The sequence below is a fragment of the Amphiprion ocellaris genome, chromosome 19 (genome assembly GCF_022539595.1).
Source record: "Amphiprion ocellaris isolate individual 3 ecotype Okinawa chromosome 19, ASM2253959v1, whole genome shotgun sequence".
NCBI classification, from domain to species: Eukaryota; Metazoa; Chordata; class Actinopteri; family Pomacentridae; genus Amphiprion; species Amphiprion ocellaris.
In genome coordinates, this window is record NC_072784.1 from 2,083,407 (window position 1) to 2,105,840 (window position 22,434).

Below are 22,434 nucleotides of genomic sequence, written 5' to 3' on the forward strand. Positions count from 1 at the left end.
CGAGTCCTCGTTTTATTGGTTGTTCTTCACCATCTTTGTTATTTAATCTCACTGTTGCACTTTGTTTCCAATAAAGATGTTTTTTAATCTTTGTAAATCCTTTCCATCTATGTTTCTGTCCTTTAGAATCTGGATTAATGTTTGATGTTTTACTGTGTCGAAAGCTTTTGTTACGGCCTGCAGGAGTGGACGAAAAAGAGCACGCTCACACACCACGTAATGCTCCTTCGGCAGCTCCAGTCCGAATGCTACACCGCGGCGGCAGGCTCCCCCTTCCGGCCCCCGCAGGCACGAGCAATCGACCACGATCAAGTCTAACAAGTGGATCACAGATCCTGACAACCTGTCAGCCCACAGATCCCCAACATTACCCAACAGTTTCTCAAAGCTCCACCGTTTTCAACAACATATTCATCAGTTTTAACAACAACATATTTAACTGATTTTAAATTATTTTCAACACGTGTTAGATGAACATTCCACAAAATCCCATCCAAGTTGGTATAATTGTCCCTTTGCTCATTCATCACACACATTCAAGTTATTATAGCTGTCTTTGTGTTTATTCATGACTATCACACTTTGTTGTAATCGATGAAACACGCGAATATTTCTTATTGTACTTCTATTGACCATTCCATAATAGTTCTTCAAATCATGTATCTTTGCCCTCTGGTTTAATCTTGTTTCTACAGTGATGAACACAAGCAGTTTTAAAGTTAGATTTCATCATGCAATTGGGTTGAGAGCAAGCAACTAACTCCTCCTTGTTTTTCCAGTCTGGGTTGAATTTGACATGTGATATGTGGTAGAAAATGCAGCAGCCAACACATGGGAGAAATAAAGAAGTTGATGTACATGTGTGTTGTATTTGCTCAATCTGATTTCTTGCGCAACCTCTGATCAGACGAACAGAACTGCAGAGAAGCAGACCTCACTGAGCTGTAGACTTTACTTGAGGTGTTGGTCAATCATTAAAGATTATATCCACTCCCAAACATGAAAGCAGGAAATATAGGCTTCCTGGTTTCACTTTGGCTTGTTATTTCAGCAGGTCTGGCAAAAGAAGATGACATCATGGAGAGAAATACAACTGCTTCTGAGGTGAGACATGCATGAACAAAGATCTGGACTGTATATTTGTATTTTCTATTAAAATAATTTAATTTGTAGGAAAATAAAATGTTCAGAGCTACTAGAACTTTTCTTCCAAACAAATACTAGTCATTTCAGCAGCAAGTATTGGACTTTATACTTTACTGTGACTCGACAACTTTCGTTTCTTCGCAGATTCAGCTTGATGATACAAAACTATAAATGAAAGCTACTCTGCAGTATATTCAGCTTTTTAAACTATAGTCCCACCTTTTCCAGCTGCACCGTTAAATGTTTTTATTTAGTGATTTATTTTGAAGTGGGGCTACATTGCATAATTAGTAAATCTACTTTTTTTTTTTTTATCTTGATGCTACTGCTTTGATTGTTTTTCTTCAGTTAAATGTGTGAATTTTACACAGAATTCTACTATATTTATGCTGTGATATGGTTAATTGTGTGCATGTTTCTGTACATGTTCTGGACAGGTCTGCTTCCTCTATTTTACAGGAATAGACAGTATTCTTCCTCTATTGTATAGGAAGCCATATCATCATCTTCATGTTGGTCTGTTGCACATGAAAGAAAGATGTTGTTGAACGGGAATAAATCCAAAAACCTTGAACAAATCTTCTTAAATGAGGCTGAAAATGTGTCACTAAGTCTAAGTTTATTATGTCTAATCTTCCACATCTCTGTCATAAACAAAAGATGATCACATTTCACTTCATTTTTTATTCAATACATTATTTCTGAAACACTAAATTACCAGCTGGCTGAGGCATTGAGCTGCATACTGACAGCAGGTAGGAAAAGTAGATGTAATCATGGCTCCTATTGTGGGGAAATACTGAGAAAGTGCAGTGGCACTCGGGGAAACAGAACATGTATTATTTTCTATTATTTTGCAGCAGCTGCAGGAATATCTCAGGTGATTCTTTCACATCAACAGCATGTATAAGAGCATTTCAGATTCACCTCTGAGATGAAACCAATGTTCTCCCGTCCTTGATTGTTTGCAGAAAGCCGTCCGTCAGTCCCAGTCGCTGTGTGACGGCGAGCGGGAGTTTGTTCAGAAGAGGAAACAAATAGTTCTGGAGACCCTAAACAGTTTGGAAATCAACTGTACTGAAGTAAGGAGGAAACAGCTTCTTCTTTCTTCTTCCTGTCCTCAAAGAAAACACCAAAGCCTGTGTCCTTCATGGGTTCTGAGCACAGCTTCATGTCTTATTTGTGTTATTTTCCTGCTCGTCTTATTAGTAGTGCAGCTTTTTGACTGTAAATATTAAAATGTCTGGAAGTTTAAAGTCAAGGCTGAAGAAACAACCAAGACTTAGCAAACTGGAGATTTTCAGCTCTTCTAAGTAAATATTGTCCATGTTGCAAAGTGTAGAAATCACTTAATTGGTGAGCAGATACTGTGGTTAAATATGTAAACGGCTGGTGTTATGAATGGAGCATAAAACAGTCTATAATATTATTGTATTAACACAAAGCACACTTAAACTGCTATGTGTATCCACATTTTTGGTTTGGTATCACATGACTAATATAATTTTAGTGTTGTGTAGATAGAGAGAACACCTACAGTAGATTATATATTCTATTCTATTCTATTCTATTCTATTCTATTCTATTCTATTCTATTCTATTCTATTCTATTCTATTCTATTCTATTCTATTCTATTCTATTCTATTCTATTCTATTATATACAGTAGATCCGGAGGGTCTGGTCGGGGAAATCTGAAGGTTGGTGCCGGGGCAGGAGGGCAGAGCCGGGCAGCTGGGTCAGCGGAACTGTGGGAGTAGAGAGCAGGTTAGCGAGGTAATCTTTCTACAACGGCAGAAACGTGCAAAAGCTGGACAGAACTGACAGCATGAGCAGAATTTACTATCTGGCAGGGTGTGGAGCGTGAGACCAGCTTTTATGGAGGTGATGAGTTGCAGGTGTGCTCTGCCACAGCTGCCCGGAGTTCTGAGGATGAGACTGATTAGTGATAGGAAACTGCTGTGGAGAGCAGCTCAGCCAGGCTTCAGAGGGAGAGCAGGGAGAGGGAGGATGAGGGAGGATGAGGGAGGATGAGGGAGGATGAGGGAGGATGAGGGAGGTCAGGTGGGGGCTGAAGCCAGAACCGAGGTGGGGGCCCTGACCCTATATATATATATGTGTGTGTGTGTGTGTGTGTGTGTGTGTGTGTGTGTGTGTGTGTGTGTGTGTGTGTGTGTGTGTGTGTGTGTTATATTCATTTCATATTTGTTTGTTAGAAGCTGCTGTCGTGTTCTGCCTGTTTTCAAATTTATGTTTAAAATATGATTTTCCTACTTTCATCCTGTCTAGATGTTTTACACATAATTTTGTTGCTGCTTGTCTGATAACACGTACAGTACTGTGGTCGACTCAAGCTGTATATAAATCAACTGATTTGAGTATTGTAGGATTTTAATGTTAATATTTAATTTGGTCAGATAGATTTAGATTTTATATATGCTAATTTAAGGCCTTAATATTTAAACTCTCTGAGTAAATTTGTTGTGTCAGATCTTATGTATCTGTAGGAAAACACTGAAGCTCAGTGTCTGCTGTTTTAAATCTTCTTTATAAATAACAGTGATTGACGACTTTGCCTAGTTTGGTACCTATAACCACGCAGTGAAACGCACATTTAAAACAACGTCTGTGTCCCCGTTAGTGACTCTGCCAGACTGTACTCAGGCATCGCAGTGCTAACATTTACTACATGGTGCTAAAAGCAAAGTAGACCTCAGGTTAAAGGGAATGCCATTAGCTTAGCAGATGTTTGTTCACAAACCAGATTATTTCCTCCTCTGTCATAATTACAAGTCGTAGACAATAACCTGACACCAAAATACATAATTATGGATCACAGTAAGCAGCAAACTACCCTTTGGGTGATTTGTTTTTAACGGAGACTCATTTCAGTTATAAACACAACTGTTACATGTGTTTATAGTTCAGCTTTAGATAAACCAATAAACACAACAACAAAGTGTTTCGTCTTTCATTCCTTTGATTTGTATTTTGTAAATGGAGGGATGTGTTTCAGTTTGATATTTACATCTCTTGTGTTGGACGAGATGTTGATATCCCTTCTTGCATACATGAGACACCTAAGACTCTGTGGGTTGGTCAAGTGAGTGAGGGCATCCTTTGGGTTATCAAGAAGGGGCCCTCCTTCATCGGTGTTTAACTGATAGGCCCACGACATCTCCAGAGGGTTCAGCAGTGAATCCCAATGTCCCAGGTTCACCCCCTAGATTCCATCTACTCACCTGAAGGCCCAGATTGAGTCCTTTCTCTTCATCCACAGCAACTGACTTCCCTTTTCAGCAGCTTTTGCATGGGTGAACCAAACGACATATATATGAGTTGCTTCAATTTGGACCACAAGTGTGTCCAAAGTAGGTTAACAAGGAATATCAATGCTAGGTTTTTTGAGTTAGATTTACATAATTCACTATATTGCTCTCAAATGAACAGATTGCATTTCCGCAACTTAATTTTAAGGGAAAGTCAATTTGAAGTTTCTAAATTTGTCATTAGACTCATTGTTCTTTCTTTTTTCTTTACTCTTTAATCCTCTTTAAAGCTCTGGCTACCTTCTAGCTGAAGGGCAGTGAGCTCATATTTCACAATCAATCAGTCCTAGGCAGACAGAATTCAATGCAGATGTTAATAAAAAAGTTTAATATACTAGCAGCTTTAACCGTCTTTGGGTCATGTCTCCATCCAGAACTCGGTTCCCCACATCGCCCTGCTGGGATCAGGTGGAGGTCAGAGGGCCGCTGTGGCTATGGTCGGTACCCTCTATCAGCTGGAGAAGGACAATCTGCTGGACACCCTGCTGTACCTGGCGGGAGTTTCTGGCTCAACATGGTAACAGGAATCCCAACCAGAAGAGTCTAAGTCCATGTTAGCTGCTGCGTGAGGGGAAATGACAACATGCTAACAGTGGCAGCCATAACTAGCTTAGCCTGCCTCTGTTATCTTTCTCCTAAATTACAAACCTTGTCCTTTTATTTATCAGTATCAACTTCGCCACTTTGGTTCAGAACCCTTGAGCCCTTTCCAATTTTCCAACAGTTAGGAGAATTCAGCCCAAATAAACATTTGGCTGCAATGAATTCCCGTTAATGGCTTTATGGTTAGTTTTCATTGCATTTGGCTCAGAATCACAGTATCTAATGTTTTAACTTACACAGAGTGAAATGTTCAGGTGTTGCTGGGCAGATAAAACATTTTCTTTGGTTTCAGTTTCCATTAAGACTTCAGTATGTTAGCATTTAGGGAGACGTGGGAGTCCAACTTAATGCTAACATTAAATGTTAGTAAGCTAATATGCTGCTAATTAGTTTGTTCTGTGTCCTTTTTTTAACATTCTTTCACTTTGAGTCTAGATTTTGAAGGCAATATGTGATTAGAACCATATATATCAGTTATCTAGTGAATTAACGATCATTTATTAAAATCTAAGAGCGTTCCGTTTTGAATCGGAGGACGTTCTGTTACCATTACTGTCTGTAATCATATAATGTTAACCATGTACGCCATCGCATGAGTCAGTCAATGAAACCTGGACTTTGTCAGTTTTACTGAGATGTTTTCTACCTTTAAACAAATAGGACGTGTTACAGGGACGATGGTAAATGTTGTGACAGTTTATTGATGCTTGAGAATTAGAGCAATAAAATGATAAATCTTTTTTGTTAATATACAGCTTTTATTATACATTACACACTACACTTATCTCTAACTGACCTGTCCGTTGTTCTCTCTCCTCTGATAGGTCCATGGCCTCAGTATACAGTGACCCACAGTGGAGCACCAACATGGACGGAGCTATTTCCAAGCTGTTGAGTGATAGGCTGGAGCTGGAGGAGGCCCTGGCCTGGTTGAACGAGAGGGAGAAAGATGAATACTTCTCTCTCACTGATATCTGGGCGGTCTTAACGTCTGTTGCCATCATGAAGCAGGTAAACACATGCATGCTGCTACTTTCTCTATTGAAATGCCGCTAACTCTGTGTTTCATCAAAAGGACCTGAGGCGTTTGTCAGATGAGGCCGACAGGAATGCCACCAACCCTTACCCCATCTATTCTGCCATAGAGAAGCACTGCTTCTCAGATGGGTCCACAGAAGGTACATACATGCTTAGACACTCTACACTATCTCCTGAATGACTTATTGATGTATATTGTCTTGTCTCTCAGGGAAATGGTTCGAGATAAGCCCTCATGAAGCCGGATTCACAGAGTTGGGTCTCTTTGTCGAAACATCTCTCCTGGGCAGCAATTTTCAGAGCGGAGAGCTGCTGGAGAAGAAGCCAGAGATGGACATGGTCAAACTGCAAGGTGTGTGTTTACAGGCTCATGATTTTTTTTAAGGTTTAACTCTCAAGAACACAGTGAATATGAGTCATTTAAAATGTACAGCTGTGGTTTTCATTTGCCTAAACTTATCCAACAACTCATTAATTAATCACTACTTTGTGAATAAGCCTCGCCCACTTTGGATCACCGAGAATCTGTTTTGTTGGACGAGATGTTGATATGCCTTCTTGCATACATGAGACACCTAAGACTGTGGGATGGTAGAGTAAGTGAGGGCATCCTCTGGGTTATCAAGAGGGTGCCCTCCTTCATCGGTGTTTAGCTGATAGGCCCACCACATCTCCAGAGGGTTCAGTAGTGAATCCCAGTGTCCCAGGTTCACCCCCTAGATGCCACCTACTCACCTGAAGGCCCAGATGGAGTCCTTTCTCTTCATCCACAGTCACTGACTTCCCTTTTCAGCGACCCTGGAGAGGTCCTTGATCGCCTGCCAGTGGGCCTTCCCACATACTCCCATCTCCCAGAGAAGCCCGGATGTCGAGGTGGCTACGAATCCTCTGCAGCCTACTTCGACTGGTCGGACCCTCACCTTCCAGCCTCGCTGTTTTGCATCGGCAGCATGCTCCATATACCTCCGCTTCTTATGCTCATAGACCTCCTCTACTGACCTCTCCCAGGGCGCTGTGAGCTCAATGATGTAGACGTACCTAAGTGAAGCTGACCATAGCACTAGGTCTGGTCACAGGTTGGTGGATCGACGTTAAGAAGGCTGATCTGGCGGAACTGGCCAATCTCTGATCAATCCTTTTCTTTGGGAGTAAGGATCCCTCCGGCTCTCCACCAGGCTGTTGGTATATCTTCTTCTTTTTCCATTCAATGCTCATCAGCTTCCAGAGGAATTGTAGGACGTCTGGTGCATTTTTGTAGAGCCTGTATGGTACCCTGTTGGGACTTGCTGCTGATGCGATCCTTACTCTATGCACAGTCTTCTCTACCTCGATCCAACTGGGTGAGCAGATGTCAAGATGGTGCACTGGTGGATTGAGTGGTGGCATGTCGGGAGGAAGCGTCACCTCTTCATAGTATCAGCCGTCTGTGCAGGTCTTTTTCAGGTATTCTTCCAGGAAGGCCTTTGACATTGAGGGACTTCCACTCTTCTCCTTTGTGAACAGGCTCTTCACAAATTTGAAAGGGTCATTGCAGAAGCGTGATCTTGTTTGATCCTTCCTCCTGCGCTTCCTCAGAAGGTTTTCCACTCTCCTTAGTGTTAAAAATCTCCTCTGGATCTCTCCCTGCAGCAGGTTTATGCCTTCCTTCTCCTCCTCTGTGGCCTTCATCCATAGTTAGAGAAAATCCCAGAGAAGAATGAAAATGTAAAACAATACAAAACAGTTTGAAAGAAACATTCACAGACTGAAAAAACAAGTTTTGGAGGCGTTCAAATGTACAAGTAGTGCATGTCATGAGTCAGTTTAAGGCGGAGTTTGCATCCATGTTTGTTATAATGTGAAGCTTATATATTGAATTTAAAGGAAAATGAATTTAACAGGTGGTCACCCAAGATTAGTGTCACCAGTTCAGTCATAATCTCTTCTAATGAGGAAATGAATACCAGGAAAGTGTTTTTGCAGAGTTGATGACATCATAAAGTTGACCCTTGACCTTTTTGAATGAAAAATGTCATGAATTTTGTGAAAGTTTGTCTATAAATTATTTGGGTATGGCCTAAAATGTGTTTTGTCAGGTCACCGGGATCTTTAGCCTCCAAAATCCACTCAGCTCATTCTCCAGTTTGAATGAATGTTGGACAGAAAGACAACCTGAAAACACAAAGCTTTTGGCCACAGGTGTTACCGGTGGGGAGGCTGAAAAATGAATTGATGGGATTATTGGTCATGCATTCAAATCAGCCCTCATTTTTTCTCTGTGCAGGTGTGTTAGGATCTGCGATGGCTGATGAGAAGACTGCCACAGATGCCATCCCTCCCTGGCTGAATGGTGATCACAGTTTGAAATTCATATCTAGCATCTGGTGCTAGATGTTTTATTTTAAACACTTGCTCTCCGTGTGTTCAGTGGATGAGGACAGTTCTTTTCAGAAGTACTGGCGTGCCTACAAGATCCTTCAAAAACTGGCAGGCCTGATCGGACACATCTCTAAAGAACCTGCTGATGTACCTGACCTGAACATGATGTATAAAATGATAACAGGTAGGCATGATGAGTACGATCATCTTGCTCCAAATACGTTAAATCTTCTTTTGTAGCTAAAAGCTAATTCATGAGATTGCAACTGCTGATAGTCAGAAAAAAATGCTGTCATTGTTTCAACTTTCTTCCCAATTCAATTTTTCTTTGCTCTGTAATGCAGCAATGATGCAGCAAATGATTGAAAATGCCACTATGCCCATTAGATTCCTATCTTTTCCAGACATGGTGAATTATAATCATTCTGCAAGGTTTCACTCGAACACTTCAGAGGAAAGGCAGGAAATTTTGCAGGAGCTGAGTCTGGAGCTGCTGGCAGCAGTAAACACCTGGTGTGAAGATCAGCAGGATGGACCTTTCAAAAGACAAGGTCAGAGGATGACATGACAGATAAACAGCCAGAATACTGAGTGTTGCTGAGCAAGACACATATTTCATTGTATTTCTTTTCAATGATTTTCCCCAGTTTCTGCCATTATAAAACAAGTCATTCCTCTGATTCATAAATGGGAGTGGGGAACATCCAGAAACTTCCTCTATCAATTCCAAGGTAAGAAGACAAACCTCTGATTCAACTGTTGCACAAAAACTCCATATTTTGTGTCTTTAAATGTACAATGATGAATATTTTTGTATTAAAGCAATATTATGATATTCTGAAAAATGCATTTGTGCTGTTTTGCAATGGATTTGAAGCTGACATTGATACAACTTTAATGAAAGTGAAGCTGCTGCTGTTGGTTAGCTAACCCTAGTTTAGCACAAAGACTTAACTAGTCTTAGTCTAAAGATACCAGAATCCATCCATAACACATCCATTATACACTTGCTTATCAGTGATGTGATATTGCGAAAGTCCACCTTGTACCACCAACATTAGCTCTGACCTGTGGAGCCTGGACACCGAACCTCTGGTAGTGTCCTTTGGGTCTGGTCCCTGGATGATGGCAGCTAATCCATTGAGTCCTGTGGTTTACAGATTCGGATCACCATAGATTGGTTGTATTGGGGTCCTGACTGATTGGTCTTGGAACTGGAATATATATATACTGGGTCAACACCCTGGGCTCTTTAAAATGAGAGTTGATTAGAGCGCTGCTAAAGACGTCAGTCTGTTTGAATCCACACCAACGCCAACATCCATTTGGCATCTTTGTCCTCAGCACCAGCTGTCTGCCGGACAAACAGTCCTCACCAGTCTGACTGACAGGTGAAATCGATAGAAATAGTTTTTATGCAGGCACTGCAGAAAGGAATCAGCAATGTCTTTATGTTGGAATTTATTGATTTCCCATTGAAATCATTGGTGATGTGCATCTTAGAATGACAGTAAAACAATACATTCAAATGTTCTTTGAGATAAGTGAATGAAAGTCTATGATGCTTCAAGCACTTTCTAGGTGGACTGGCTTTTCAATAGGCCAATCCGCCTTTACACTTCAACTTGATGGTATGTGTTTTTCTGGGATACGTGCTTTCCATATATTTTCTTTAGCTCAAGAATGTTAAACAGAATGAAACCATATGTTGAAACGTTTACTTTAGCTATCATCCATCATAGTTTGACGTGGTTTAACCTAAAGGGACTAGGGGCCCTCTGGCTCCCTCTTTCTCTCTTTCTCCTTCGCACACGATGTATCTTAATGTATGCCAGATGTTGAAACCTATAAAGATCTAGTCATTGTAACTCTCTTCATTCATTCACCGCATGATGCTTGAATCACGAGCTCGTCCGTATTAAATGTACTCTTAATTTGATCTACCTGTGTCCTCTCTTCATTGATGAACATCCACCTTCAGATCAACATCATTTCACAACTCATTCCATGAGTTGATTTTCCTTCAGTTTGAATTTTATTTAGTTTGAATGTACCCAAACCTGAGTATTATCAGGAAGAGACTCACCAATTAAAGAATGCTGAACAGAAATTGTGTTTCTGTAACACCAAAGATTTCAGTTTATGATACACATCCAACCTCTTTGCTCAGTCCTGCCTGTAGTTAATTACTTTCTTCTAGCTTTGGCTTCATATTCACTATGTGAACATTAGAGTGGTATCAATACTCAGAGGATGCAAATGCAACACATCAAAGAAAATCTTTAGTCAATAAATACTTGGTTTAGCTTAAAAGTCAAGCATAAATGGAAATTACATTTTTCAAAAATCAATGAATTTTAATTTTTTTTACTTTCTGTTGCCCTCTAGATCCTTCTATTCCACCTTGCCTCCAGAGTAATGAGACTATCCATCTGATAGACGCCGGGCTGCTGATCAACGTGCCCTACCCTTCATTTCTGGGAGACAAGAGAGACATCGACCTCATCATTGCACCAGAGTACAGCGCTGGAAACATGTTTGAGGTGCTGTAAGATGAGTCTGTTTCTCAATGTGCCTGAACCTTCAGCTGAAAGTTACTGATAATTCCTATCCTATAGCACTCATACATGAGGTCCTCTGACTGCAAGCCAGTCAAGTCACACTTCTGTTGCAAGTAACAGTAAAAGAAGAAGTTTCTGTTGTGAAAGGTAATTTCTTTTACTGGATTTGAGCCAACCAAGTCTAACGCTTCATGTTATGCAGTTTCTGATTCAGTTACACTTTAATTTGCTCACATCCTAGTGTGGCAAGTGTAAAACAAACTTTCTGGTACTCAAATTTCTGGTTAGTACAGACATGTTTAAACTAGAATGGAGTCATATAGGAGGGACCTTAATAGGCTTTTGTCAAAGTGATACTCAACAATTTGTAAGGTGGAGCTGTTTTTGTTCAAAACTAGAGGCTCAACATATTTTATAAACTTTTTTCTAATGTTTAACTGTTGGGCTTTGACCTCCCCTCATGTGTGCTGCATTTGGAGCCTTTTCTGAATAGTTACAGCTTCATATGTTTGACCTTCTGAATAACTGCTACTGAGCATCTGGACAAACTTATAAGCATTTTAAAATTACTAACCCACAACAATTTATTGGAGATGCATTATTTTCCTGGTTTATTTGGTTTTAATGCTCATGTTGTTTAGAAGATGCTTTGCAGATTTCTCTAAATGGTCAGACAAGACTGTTGTTGTTCTTACATATAAAACTATTTTCAGCCATTAATTACAGCCTAAAATACCCCTATGAAGCTCTTGTTGATGTTTTGTCTTTGTGCAGATAAAACAAGAAAGATGGATGACAATTAAATCAACTACAGTCCCTCAAGTGTGATTCACTGAACTCATAAAACTGTGGCGGCTGGAAAGTCTGAAACAATGTTCACTCTCTGCTCTCTGAACAGACTCTGACTATTGCAAGAAATTATTCAGCCGAGTTGAAGAAGCCTTTCCCAGAGATAGACGATGCAATCCTGAGGGACAGAGACTGGCCGAAGGACTGCTATGTGTTGGAGGGAGGAGAAACGGCGCCCACGATCATCTACATGCCGCTGTTCAACAGACGGAACTGCAAAGGTCTGTTCCCACATCCTCACTTCTTCCTTGACTGGAACTGTGCTGCAGACAAATAAAACGGTCAAGATGTAACCAAACACAGGTGCTTGGCTCAAACTGCAGAAGTCCTTTTCTTTCCAGCTTCAAAGAGGCATAAAAATAACTCATCGATCGCGTTCTTCAAACATCCATCAAGATCAGGTATTTGGAGAAGTTAGCTGGAGAAATGTTGGACGCTTCTTCTGAAACAGGCCGGCTTGTCGTGAAACTCATCCAAAAGACTCAGCATCGAGATTTTTAAGTATTTGCTGCGGTTAAATAACACTAGAAATAACTAAACTCTTATTTTTACTGCAGTCAGATAATACATACTAATGTGGAACTATACATATTCAATGAAAGACAGCTGTAGCTCACTGCTTTGATTGGATTTCTAAGTCTAATGTAGCATCATGAAAGCAACTGAGCAACACTGGGAGACTTTTGGCAGAAATCATGTTCATGTTAGCCAATTTGTGTTTGGGTTTAATGCTTGTTATGTTGCCCTTATCCATCAGTACTGAGTGATCTGAGATGCAGATGTCATTGGAAGCTGTCACATTGCACAAGAGTTTAAGTTTACTTCTGTAAACCGACATAACTTTCTCTACAGCTGCATTTTTCTGACCAGTTTTCACCCATTTAAAACAAAAAAATATATATAGATAGGAAGCTACATAGATGTGGGAAGATTATAGTTTTGGTTTTGTCATTTTGCACAAAACAGACAGACAGGGAATATGGGGAAATTCCATTCAGTAAAAGTCAGGGCAGCTGGGAATCAAACCGGGAACACTTTGCTATGGACCCAAGTTGTACATTCTGCTGTTCTGTAGAACATATTTGGTCTGGTTTCTGTCATTAGCATTCTGCTATTGGAAGAAAAAAAATGCTCTGACTTGTTTGTATTTCTCTAAACCAGAGCTAAGTGAGGGTGTGCCCTCAAAATAGTGACTGGGATCGTTGCTTTATTGTAGCATTTGTTTGCAGAGCTTCTTGGAAAAAGTCAACATTTTCAGTGTGGTAGAGGTTGTTGTTGTCATTGCCATAGTAAAGTGGATTTTGAAAACAGTAACAGATGGATAACTGAAGTTCAGGAGAAAGCGTAGTACTAAGCAAAATACTTGGCCAATGGGAGGCTTATATAGTCAGACTATACGTACCTGAACCTCTCCACTACCTTACCCCAACCTTCAGAAATGAGCAGGACACCAGACCTATTTGACGCAACTGAAGTTGAGAGGGTTTCCAGTAGTGCAGAAATAATTGGGCCATTTTATACCATGTCTGATCAATATTTGTAGAAAGATAGAAAAAGTGTGATAATTCTGACATGTGGCAGCATCATTTTCAGCTACATCAGTTGTTCTATTTCTGTGGTCCAGACTGAAATATGTCTTTGATGATCCTCTGACTTCTTCTGCAGCACCACCCTGATGGTTTACTGTTTTGTCTTGTGAAATGTTTTAATGACCACAGGATGGATTGCCATGAAATATGGCATTCAACATGACTAGGCACCAGCCAAATGAATTGAAACTACTTTGGTGATTCTCAGACTTTTCTTAAAGCACCATCATCTGGTCAAATTTTTATTTTGTGAGATACTTTAGTTCATGGCCAAATAACTGCTAAACTCATGACATCCCCATCAGACTCATCTGTACTTTGTGTTGAGTCCTGCTTGGCAAATGTTAATGTGCTTCCAGGCTAAGTGGAGATGGTGAACATGGGAGACGTGATGCTAAACAGCATTTTGTTAACGTTGTCATTGTGAGTGTGTTTGCATGTTTGCATTAAACACAATGTACCACCATCACTCCAGTTACGGTGTAAACAAGGGAGAATCGCCTCGCACAACGTTTCCTCTTATCAAGCTTCTGTTTTCAGCACCATTATTTTTCCTGGCAGTCTTGCAGTTGGCGTACTGGTAGTGTGTACAGTCCATGTGGTCACAAATGTTGGCCTGTACTCAGACATCCTCAGAGGGGTCTGTTGGAAACCTCGTGGACGTGATCAGATGATGAAATTTTACATCCCATGGACCCTCACTGACCTTCTGCAAACCTGTGGACACAGAAAGGATAAATTAGCCGTAATATTTACAGGATGTCTACATTCTGAAGAGAAAAATACACCCAGCATGGTCACCTAACTCCAACCTCTTCCTGTTAACTCAAAGATAAGTAAAGGTAGCACAGGTAACATTAACGTAGTAATGGAAAGAAATAGAGCAGCCAGAGCAGCAGTCAGCCAGCAATGCCTTCCTGATTCATGCACTGAAACTGGATCGAAACGTGGACACAGTTGTGAAGACAATCAAGATAAGAACATAATTTAGATCCAGGTGTAAATACAACGACTCATAGATAAAATGTCAGTATCTAGAAACAGAGCACAAGTTTACATCTGGTGTAAATGGGCCAACTGTATGACTATAGGTTCATGTTTCTGTAATAACTGATATTGACCAGCCTGATTAATTATCCCAAATGAGTTGCCTAATTATCTATAGCAATGTATGAAAGACCCTGGATCTGCTATAAAAGATCCAATCATGTGTATGTTGAGCTACTGTTTCCACTTCTGGCCTCTTATACAATCTTTGTGGCTGTTTTTTCCCCACATTTGACTTGTTCTTCAAGAATGCTGCAGCTGTTATCTATTAGCTTGGATGCTAGGATGATAATGGATGGAATATACAGTGAATTTGGTGAATCTTGCCATTAATGTTTTGTAAGGCATGTAACAGACTATTGGATACTCAGTTGTTGATGTGGCTTAGTTTGGATTTGAATGCACAATAGGACTAAAATGGGATAATTGTGAAGTTCAAGAGGTCACGTTCAGAGGTCTGACATTACATCAGTGGAACCCAGACAGTGCTGCAAAAGGAAGCTTCATGTAAAAAGTTGAAGTAAAAGGTGGCAGGTGACCGGAGGCTAAACAGCTCTTCACTGTTTTCCATAGATGCCGAAGAGTTCAAAGCAACGATGGACAAGTACGGCACCTTCCAGCTGCCCTACACCCAGGAGAAGATTGACTTTGTGCTGGAGACGGCAAAAGCTAACATGAAAAACAACAAGGAGACGCTGCTGAGGGAGATAAAGAAGGCTGTTCTCCGCCGACAGAACAAAGAATAAGGGTGGGTCTGAGTGGGAAGGGGTGTAAAGTGAGAGGGAGAGAGAGATAAAGGAATCAGAGATCATCACGCATCACTGTCAATGTAGGTCAAAGCTGAATCTGGGATCTGTTTGTGGCGTGTAATCTGTGAGCTCACTGTGTGTCTGTAAAAGAGAGTGATGGATTAGAAAAGATTCAGTAACAGGGTTTGATGTAACATCTGTGTGTCAGAGTGTGAGACTGAGTGAGAGATGTGGACTGCTGATGGATGAATAACTGGCTTATCAAGGAATCTAACATGTCCTCTTCTTCTTGGCCTTTTAGGAATCCTACATGGCAGCAGAAGCTTCATTCTTGCTTTACAGGTTTGCTGTGATTCAACATCTGTAGTTTCCTAATGATCAAAAGGCAGATGCTGTCTTAACTTTATGTTATTGCTCTCAGCTACACAGGAGGCAGAGAAAACACAACTTATACAAGTTATAGAATGAATATACAAGCATGTCTGTTGGAAATGTGGTGGTTGGGTTTTAGTGGAAGTTTCACTTTAAATATAAATGTGACACTACATCTTATTTTTTGTTCTATTGTACGGTTTAAAACTACACTATTAAAAGTATATGGACACCCTTTTTTATGGTTTTCATCTTTTAAAAATAAGACTGAACCAATAATTGAAACATAATCAACAAAAAACAACATGATCAAGTGCACTGTGGAGCCTACAAGCTATATTTTCCAGACACAAGAGAGAATCCTTCTTTAGTACAGACTGCAGAAAGAATCACATAGTTTTTAGATTTTCTACAGTGGGAAAAAGAAAAAGACCATTTCCACTACAGTTTTAACTCATATCAGAATTGTGATATCAAAACAATGTCAAAACAATGTAATGTTTTTTGAAAAGTGTTCATCCGTGGCTAAAAGTGTGACCTCCAAGGAATTGAAATCTCGATACAAAAATAACATTTGACACAAATATTCCTGTTTCATGATGAAAATACCCACATTCACTACTGTTCAAAAGTTTGGGGTCACTTAGAAATGTCCTTATTTTGAAATAAAAGCATTTTTTTCAATGAAAATAATATTAAATGAATGATAAATCCAGCGTAGACATTGTTAACTGCACAAAGGTTTTCTAATCATCAATGAGTCTTTCAACACCATTAGCTAACACAATGTAGCATTAGAACACAGGAGTGATGGTTGCTGGAAATGTTCCTCTGTACCCCTATGGAGATATTCCATTAAAAATCAGCTGTTTCCAGCTACAATAGTCATTTACCACATTAACAATGTCCACACTGCACTTCTGATTAATTTAAAAAACTGCTTTTCTTTGAAAAATAAGGTCATTTCTAAGTGACTCCAGACTTCTGAACAGAATTGTACATATTTGAATCTTGTGTCAATCATTAACTGACCTGAGAGCACAGAATTCAAACAGTTTATTTACTTTAAAATATTGCATTATTGCAGTGCATTTTCTGCAGCCTGTTTTGCTGTTATTGACTAATTTTCAACGCCAGATTGATGCTGCAACAGGAGCAGACGTGCATCTGAGATCTCTGTTGTCAAAGTCGACCATTTTCCTCCACAGCAGCTGGCTTTGAGCAGCCTCATTGGAATGAACCTCACACCTGTGAACCATGTGTTGTGTGCTGCACATCAAAATATGAAGCCTGACTCCCACAAATGAAGTTCCCACACAACTCAGCTAGAACGGCAAATGTGTTTTGTAGCTGAAACTATATTTTATTTACTCCAAAACTCTAATAATTCATGAGACATTCACCTGTTTTATGGTTATGTTTGGCATTAACAGGACTTGATTATGTTTAGGGAAAGATCACAGTGGGATTTAATACCAAAAAAGTACACAGACTTAAAGAGCATGTTTATTTACATGTAAGCAAGATCTGTCACAAACAACCCAGAGAGTTGTATATTTTTGTGCCTCCATACATCCCAACAAGCCCAACTTCCAATCAGAGGGGGACAAACACAGTTTTTCAGTCTGACTCTTTCCCTTCTCATCATATAGGCACAATTTAGTCTCTAAAATACAGGGTTGAGACAGAACATACAGAAGCAGAATATATTTCAGAGGGCTCATGTTTCTCATCAGCGCTGAGCATTTCAACATCCCCCAGGAAGAGCTCCTTTACAGTAATAGAGTCAGTCACTATAGATACAGGCCATAAGATTCCAAATGTGTTGTTTCATGGTTGTGATGCCTTCAGTTTCCTGCTGAACAGAAAATAATTTAAAAAATAAATACAGAGCCTTTTAAAAGTATTAAGTCCTCTGGAAATGTTCTCCCTTTTATTGCTTTTCAACATTGAAGAGTCGATATAATTTAGCTTCTTTTTTTTAACGAGACTTTACATAAAAGATTCTTTCACATCAAACTGAAACAAATTTCTACAAAAATAATTCCAGTTGGTTATATTTAAAAAGTAAAATAGGGCTACACAGTTGTTCAGTGGTTAGCACTGTCACCTTGCAGCTAGAAGATCCCTGGTTCATGTCCCAGCCTTCCTGGGATCTTTCTGCATGGAGTCTCCATGTTCTCCTGTACATGTGTGGGTTTCCTCCAGGTTCTCCAGCTTCCTCCCACAGTCCACAAACATGCTGAGGTTAACTGGTGATTCTAAACTGTCTGTAGGTGTGAATATGAGTGTGATTGTTTGTCTGTTACCTGTCCAGGTGTCTCCTTCCTTCACTCTAAGTCAGCTGGGATAGAGTCCAGCCCCCCATGGCCCTAATGAGGATTAAGCATGTATAGCTAATGGATGGATGGATAATGTAACAGTGGTGGAAGAAGGTTTTAGGACACCTTTAAAATTTTACACAATCTCAAACATTATCATGAAATATTTGAGAAAACTTTTCAAGAGGTGTGGCTGCATTAGACCGACACAAAGAAACACAAATTACATCTTTTTCTTTATTGTTTCCAAGAAAAACTAACAAAACTAAATCCATGACAGTTTCAATCTGTCAGTTCTGAACATTGTCGGTATCAAAGTCAAAAATATTTGACTCGGTTTTTGAGGACGACCTGCTGTGTGCCGACTTCCTTCCACTTCTCAGTGATGGATTTAACTGTATTCCAAAGGATATTCAGTGAGTTGGATTCTCTTTTCTCCATCCCCTGAATGATGCTTTTCGATAATTTTAAAAGCATTTTATCGTGTCTTGATCATATCTGCCATTTATCGTGCTTTAGAAATATGTATTTGACAAAATTTGTGAGCTTAAGCCATGAGGATGACGTCAACCAAAACTGCCACATTGATGGTTTTGATTTTACCCCGTAACTCCACATACAAGGATGTAGTTTAGGCAGCAGCATCCTGATGTGATTATTTGCTTATGTTTGCCTGAATGTTAATTATTTTCTAAGCACATTTAGTTCAAATTCAGATTATTGTCCACTCAGTATCTTTAACCCTCCTGTTGTCCTCATTTACAGGCACCAAAAAATATTGTTTCCTTGTCTGAAAAAGATCCAAAAATTCTGCAAACAATTCCCCAAATTTCTGAAGATTTACAAAATCTTCAGGAAGAAAATTCCAGTAATTCCTTAAAAGTTTCCCTTAAAAGTTCATTTTTGTAAACAAATGAAAACAGGAAAAACGCCTTCATATACTCTCCATACATATTCCTCATATTCCCAATATTATTTTGTCAGATTCTCATTTTTTCCACGCAGTGTCCTTGTGGGACACGACTTCAGGTTTCAGTTAGAGACAGTAACCCAAAGCTGACGCCAGAGGCCGCACAGCCTCCACAGCAGAGAGACTCACAGTGTTTATGTAGGTCAGAACAAGCAGGCGTTCACCATCTGATCCAACAGTCTGCATCCACACTTCGCTACTTTGAGACCCTGTCGTTGTATTTTTGGAAACACAAACGTGTCGCCGTGATGATGGGTGATTTCTCTCTGGTGTCACAGTCAGACAAGTGTCAAGTTGTTCTTTCCTTTTGAAATCTCACATCTGATTAAAATGGTTGAATTTAATAGTGTTCATGTTGTTGATGCATAAACTCCCACTGCCGGAGTTTCCTTCATCTAAATTCCACTTTTTACGCACTTTGTTTGGTTTGCAAATGAAATGAAATTGAAGGTTTTTTTCTTGCTATTATTTTACGTGTGTTAAGCTTAAATGAAAAGCATATATTTTTCCATGTTTTTGTTGCTTAAAAGCCACAGTTCTTCATCATATCGTATCCTGAATGGTTCTGTCAGTCTGTGCGCTCTCGGCGCGCTTTGCGTCGTCAGTGAAGTTCCTGATCCGCTGCAGACGAGCAGTGCGCCGCAAACATCCACCCTCTCCAAAGAGGAAAAGACAGGAAGAGCGAGCACCATGAGCGGATTTCACAGCTGAAATCTCTTCACGGTGAACACACTGACAACTACATGTGTGACAAACTCTGGTAGAAAAGGAAAAAAAGGAAGCGAAAAGAGAAAAGAGCGGAATGTTGGCTGAGAAGCAAACCGGGAAGGGAAGGAGGACGACGCTGTGAGAACGGATCTTTCCTGCGAGGCTTCAAACCACCTCAGCGCTCCACGGGAGGAGAGGGACGGGGAGAACCGAAGCAGAGGAGGGGGGTAAAAATGCTCAAAGTTTGGCCGTGTCGTGGACAACAGCTGCAGAAAATGAGCATCATTTAAACGAAGAATGCATGTCGTTTGGGATATATGTGTGATTCTGCAAACATACATCATCTGCACTTCATCAGGTAAGGAGGCAAAGGGAACTCTCATCTCTCAGAACATCACAACAAATATCAGGGAAAATCGGAAATACACCAAGAAAATGTAGCGAATGGAAATGTCCCAGTAGAATGAAGATAGAAGATGCAGATCTGTTGTATAATTATTCTGATGACTTCCATTGTTTCATTGAGGATGCTGATCATCCTAAGATTTATACTGAGGATGCTCAGTCAGATGAATCACTGCCTACTCATTTGTGTGTTCTTTACAGTATTTATGAGTCAACACGCTCTTTGCATAGAGACATACTGTAACAGTGAAGCAGCTGAATGCATGCTTCAGAACTCCCACATCAGAACCCAGCACTTTGATCATACTATAGTAGTGGTATCCCACAGTACATACAGTACGCCACTCATTGTCACGCTGCATCTAAATAGTTGATGAATCTCACTGTCAGTGTGTCAGAAAGCTCATACAGCAGCGGCCCTGTCAGCGAAGCAACCGACCATTTAGCCAAGAATCCCACAGTGACTTCCTACTCATCACCACTGAAGCTGCCAACCTCAGCTCCTTAACAAAACGTGAGAGTTTAGACTGCTGATGGTGATATTTTCATCCTCATTTGCAGATATCAGAGGAAAAGCGCCATCATCTCTTGATATCTGAGCCACAACAATTTAACAGGAAGAATAAGAAACACAGGGAACATTAGAATTTATTGAGACGGTGCAGATTCAGGCAGAAAACATGGGAAACAAAATGCAGGAAAAACGGATGCTGGAATTTTCTGTTTTATATTTTCCAATAATGTATGACTGAAGGTTCTCAGTGGAAGACGATCTTCTCCTGTGGGAGACAATTAAGCACTCTTAATGTTATTCTTAGGCATTTTAGCCTTGGGGCCAATAGGATAGCTCCCTGTCAGATATTTCAGAAAGGCTGCTGTCACTTTTGTGGCTGCTGGATCCGTCTTAAATGGGCCCTGCAGTGATTTAGCGTTACACTTCCAGAATGAAGACGAACTCAGTAGAGGAAAAGTTAAAAAAGAAGTTAAAATTGAAGCATTCCAGGTCGAGATAGTTTCATTAATCAATGCCTGGGAAGTGCTATAGAAACTGCAGCCTACGATTCCCATAATGCAGCGGTGTCAAACTCATTTCAGTTCAGGTTCCACATTCAGCCCATTCAATACAAAATATTACAGACACGCAAAATGACAAAAATGGGACACAAAACGACAAAAACTTATGCAAATGACATGAAACAGAACAAAAAAGAGACAAAAAATTTGACAAAAAAGGTACAAAGCGGCAAAAAACGGACAATGACAAAAACTATTCAAAAAATTAGACAAAAGAGACCAAAAATGACAACAGTATGAAACAAAACACCAAAAATTGAGACAAAAATCACAAGCGAGACAAAAAGAAAACACAAAATGACAAAAACATGATACAAATGGCAAAAAAAGACAAAAAACAGCAAAAACCAGACAAAATATGACAAAAATGAGACACAAAAAGACAAAAGAACAATGAACAACTTAATATTTTACTTTATGATGAAGGTCTACAAATTATTTTAAATTTATAGTTTAACTAATTTACAATCTGCAATTAATGTCTTCTCAGTAATTTTTACACTTTGAGGGCCGGATTGGACCCTCTGGAGGACCGCTTTTGGCCCATGGGCCTCATGTTGGACACCCCTGCCATCATACAACTACACAGCATTTTTCATCCTGCCCTCCCCGTCTGCTGGATGTTCACATCTTTCACATTTCTGAACAACTCCAATGTCACGATTCCATCACACACAGCCAAAATGCGTAGCCATGATGTCATCCATGAACCCCGATGACATCATCAAGAGGATTTTTTACTCAACAGAACTCGTCCACGTCACAGAACACATCCAGCCTCTGCTGCCCACAGAGGAATGCTTCCACTGAAGACATCACTGACCAGGAGAAAACCTGTTTTACTTTTTCTGCTTTGCATCAACTTTCTGACACACCAGATGTCCAGTCATTCGTGAGCCAGACTGCTGATTGGATGGGAGTTAATCAGGCATCTGACTGAACTTGAAATGACAACCAAACTGGCAGAAAGTCATCCATTTGGTCTTTAAAGCGTGCCAGATCAGTACAGTATCTCCCTGGCTTTGGAAAGAGTGCTCTTCCCAAAGAAAGGGCAGCTAATTAAAGCACGCTGATGTTGGTGTGATAATACTGAAGCTTTAGATGCAGTATCTGGATGCAGTTAGTAGTCAGATAACGAAGCTTTTACATCAGAATATCAGCTCCTGCTCCAATCAGCAGAGGTGTATCTCATGTTGAAGGAGTCCTAATGTGGAGTTTGTGTTCTCTGTCAATCTACAGACAAGCAGATCAGTAGAGTGGTAATGATTGTGGATGATAATGGATTATTTAACCCTCCTGTTGTCCTCATTTACCGG

At 40.1% G+C, this 22,434-nt stretch overlaps 2 protein-coding genes across 4 annotated transcripts in view; both read left to right on the plus strand.

Annotated features, from left to right (window-relative positions):
- The first annotated feature begins 861 nt into the window (after positions 1 to 861).
- Positions 862 to 15,877, plus strand: LOC111586157 (cytosolic phospholipase A2 gamma-like). The gene is made up of 14 exons (XM_023295847.3): positions 862 to 1,104; positions 2,118 to 2,228; positions 4,849 to 4,991; positions 5,902 to 6,088; positions 6,153 to 6,255; positions 6,327 to 6,467; positions 8,379 to 8,444; positions 8,523 to 8,657; positions 8,878 to 9,024; positions 9,121 to 9,204; positions 10,862 to 11,016; positions 11,933 to 12,104; positions 15,093 to 15,267; positions 15,570 to 15,877. Exons 1-13 carry the CDS (start codon positions 1,000 to 1,002, stop codon positions 15,263 to 15,265), a joined length of 1,722 nt encoding a protein of 573 aa, XP_023151615.2. The 5' UTR covers positions 862 to 999; the 3' UTR covers positions 15,266 to 15,267; positions 15,570 to 15,877.
- Positions 15,878 to 19,521: 3,644 nt separating this feature from the next.
- Positions 19,522 to 22,434, plus strand: part of LOC111563870 (carbonic anhydrase-related protein 10-like) — a 202,830-nt gene continuing 199,917 nt past the window's right edge. Inside the window, exon 1 of one of the 3 annotated variants that reach the window (XM_055005116.1) lies at positions 19,522 to 19,997. In XM_055005116.1, the coding sequence (XP_054861091.1) occupies positions 19,937 to 19,997 (61 nt within the window). In that variant the 5' untranslated portion in view covers positions 19,522 to 19,936. The remainder of the gene's footprint in view (positions 19,998 to 22,434) is intronic. The other 2 variants (XM_055005117.1, XM_055005118.1) reach the window with 2 other exon arrangements.

What these genes read in the sequence shown, in the direction of transcription:
- LOC111586157 (XM_023295847.3), top strand. Translation starts at nt 1,000, where the DNA reads ATGAAAGCAGGAAATATAGGCTTCCTGGTTTCACTTTGGCTTGTTATT. An exon ending in TGGAAATCAACTGTACTGAA is followed by an intron (nt 2,229 to 4,848) that starts GTAAGGAGGAAA and finishes GTCTCCATCCAG; the next exon opens with AACTCGGTTCCCCACATCGC. An exon ending in GCGCTGGAAACATGTTTGAG is followed by an intron (nt 11,017 to 11,932) that starts GTGCTGTAAGAT and finishes CTCTCTGAACAG; the next exon opens with ACTCTGACTATTGCAAGAAA.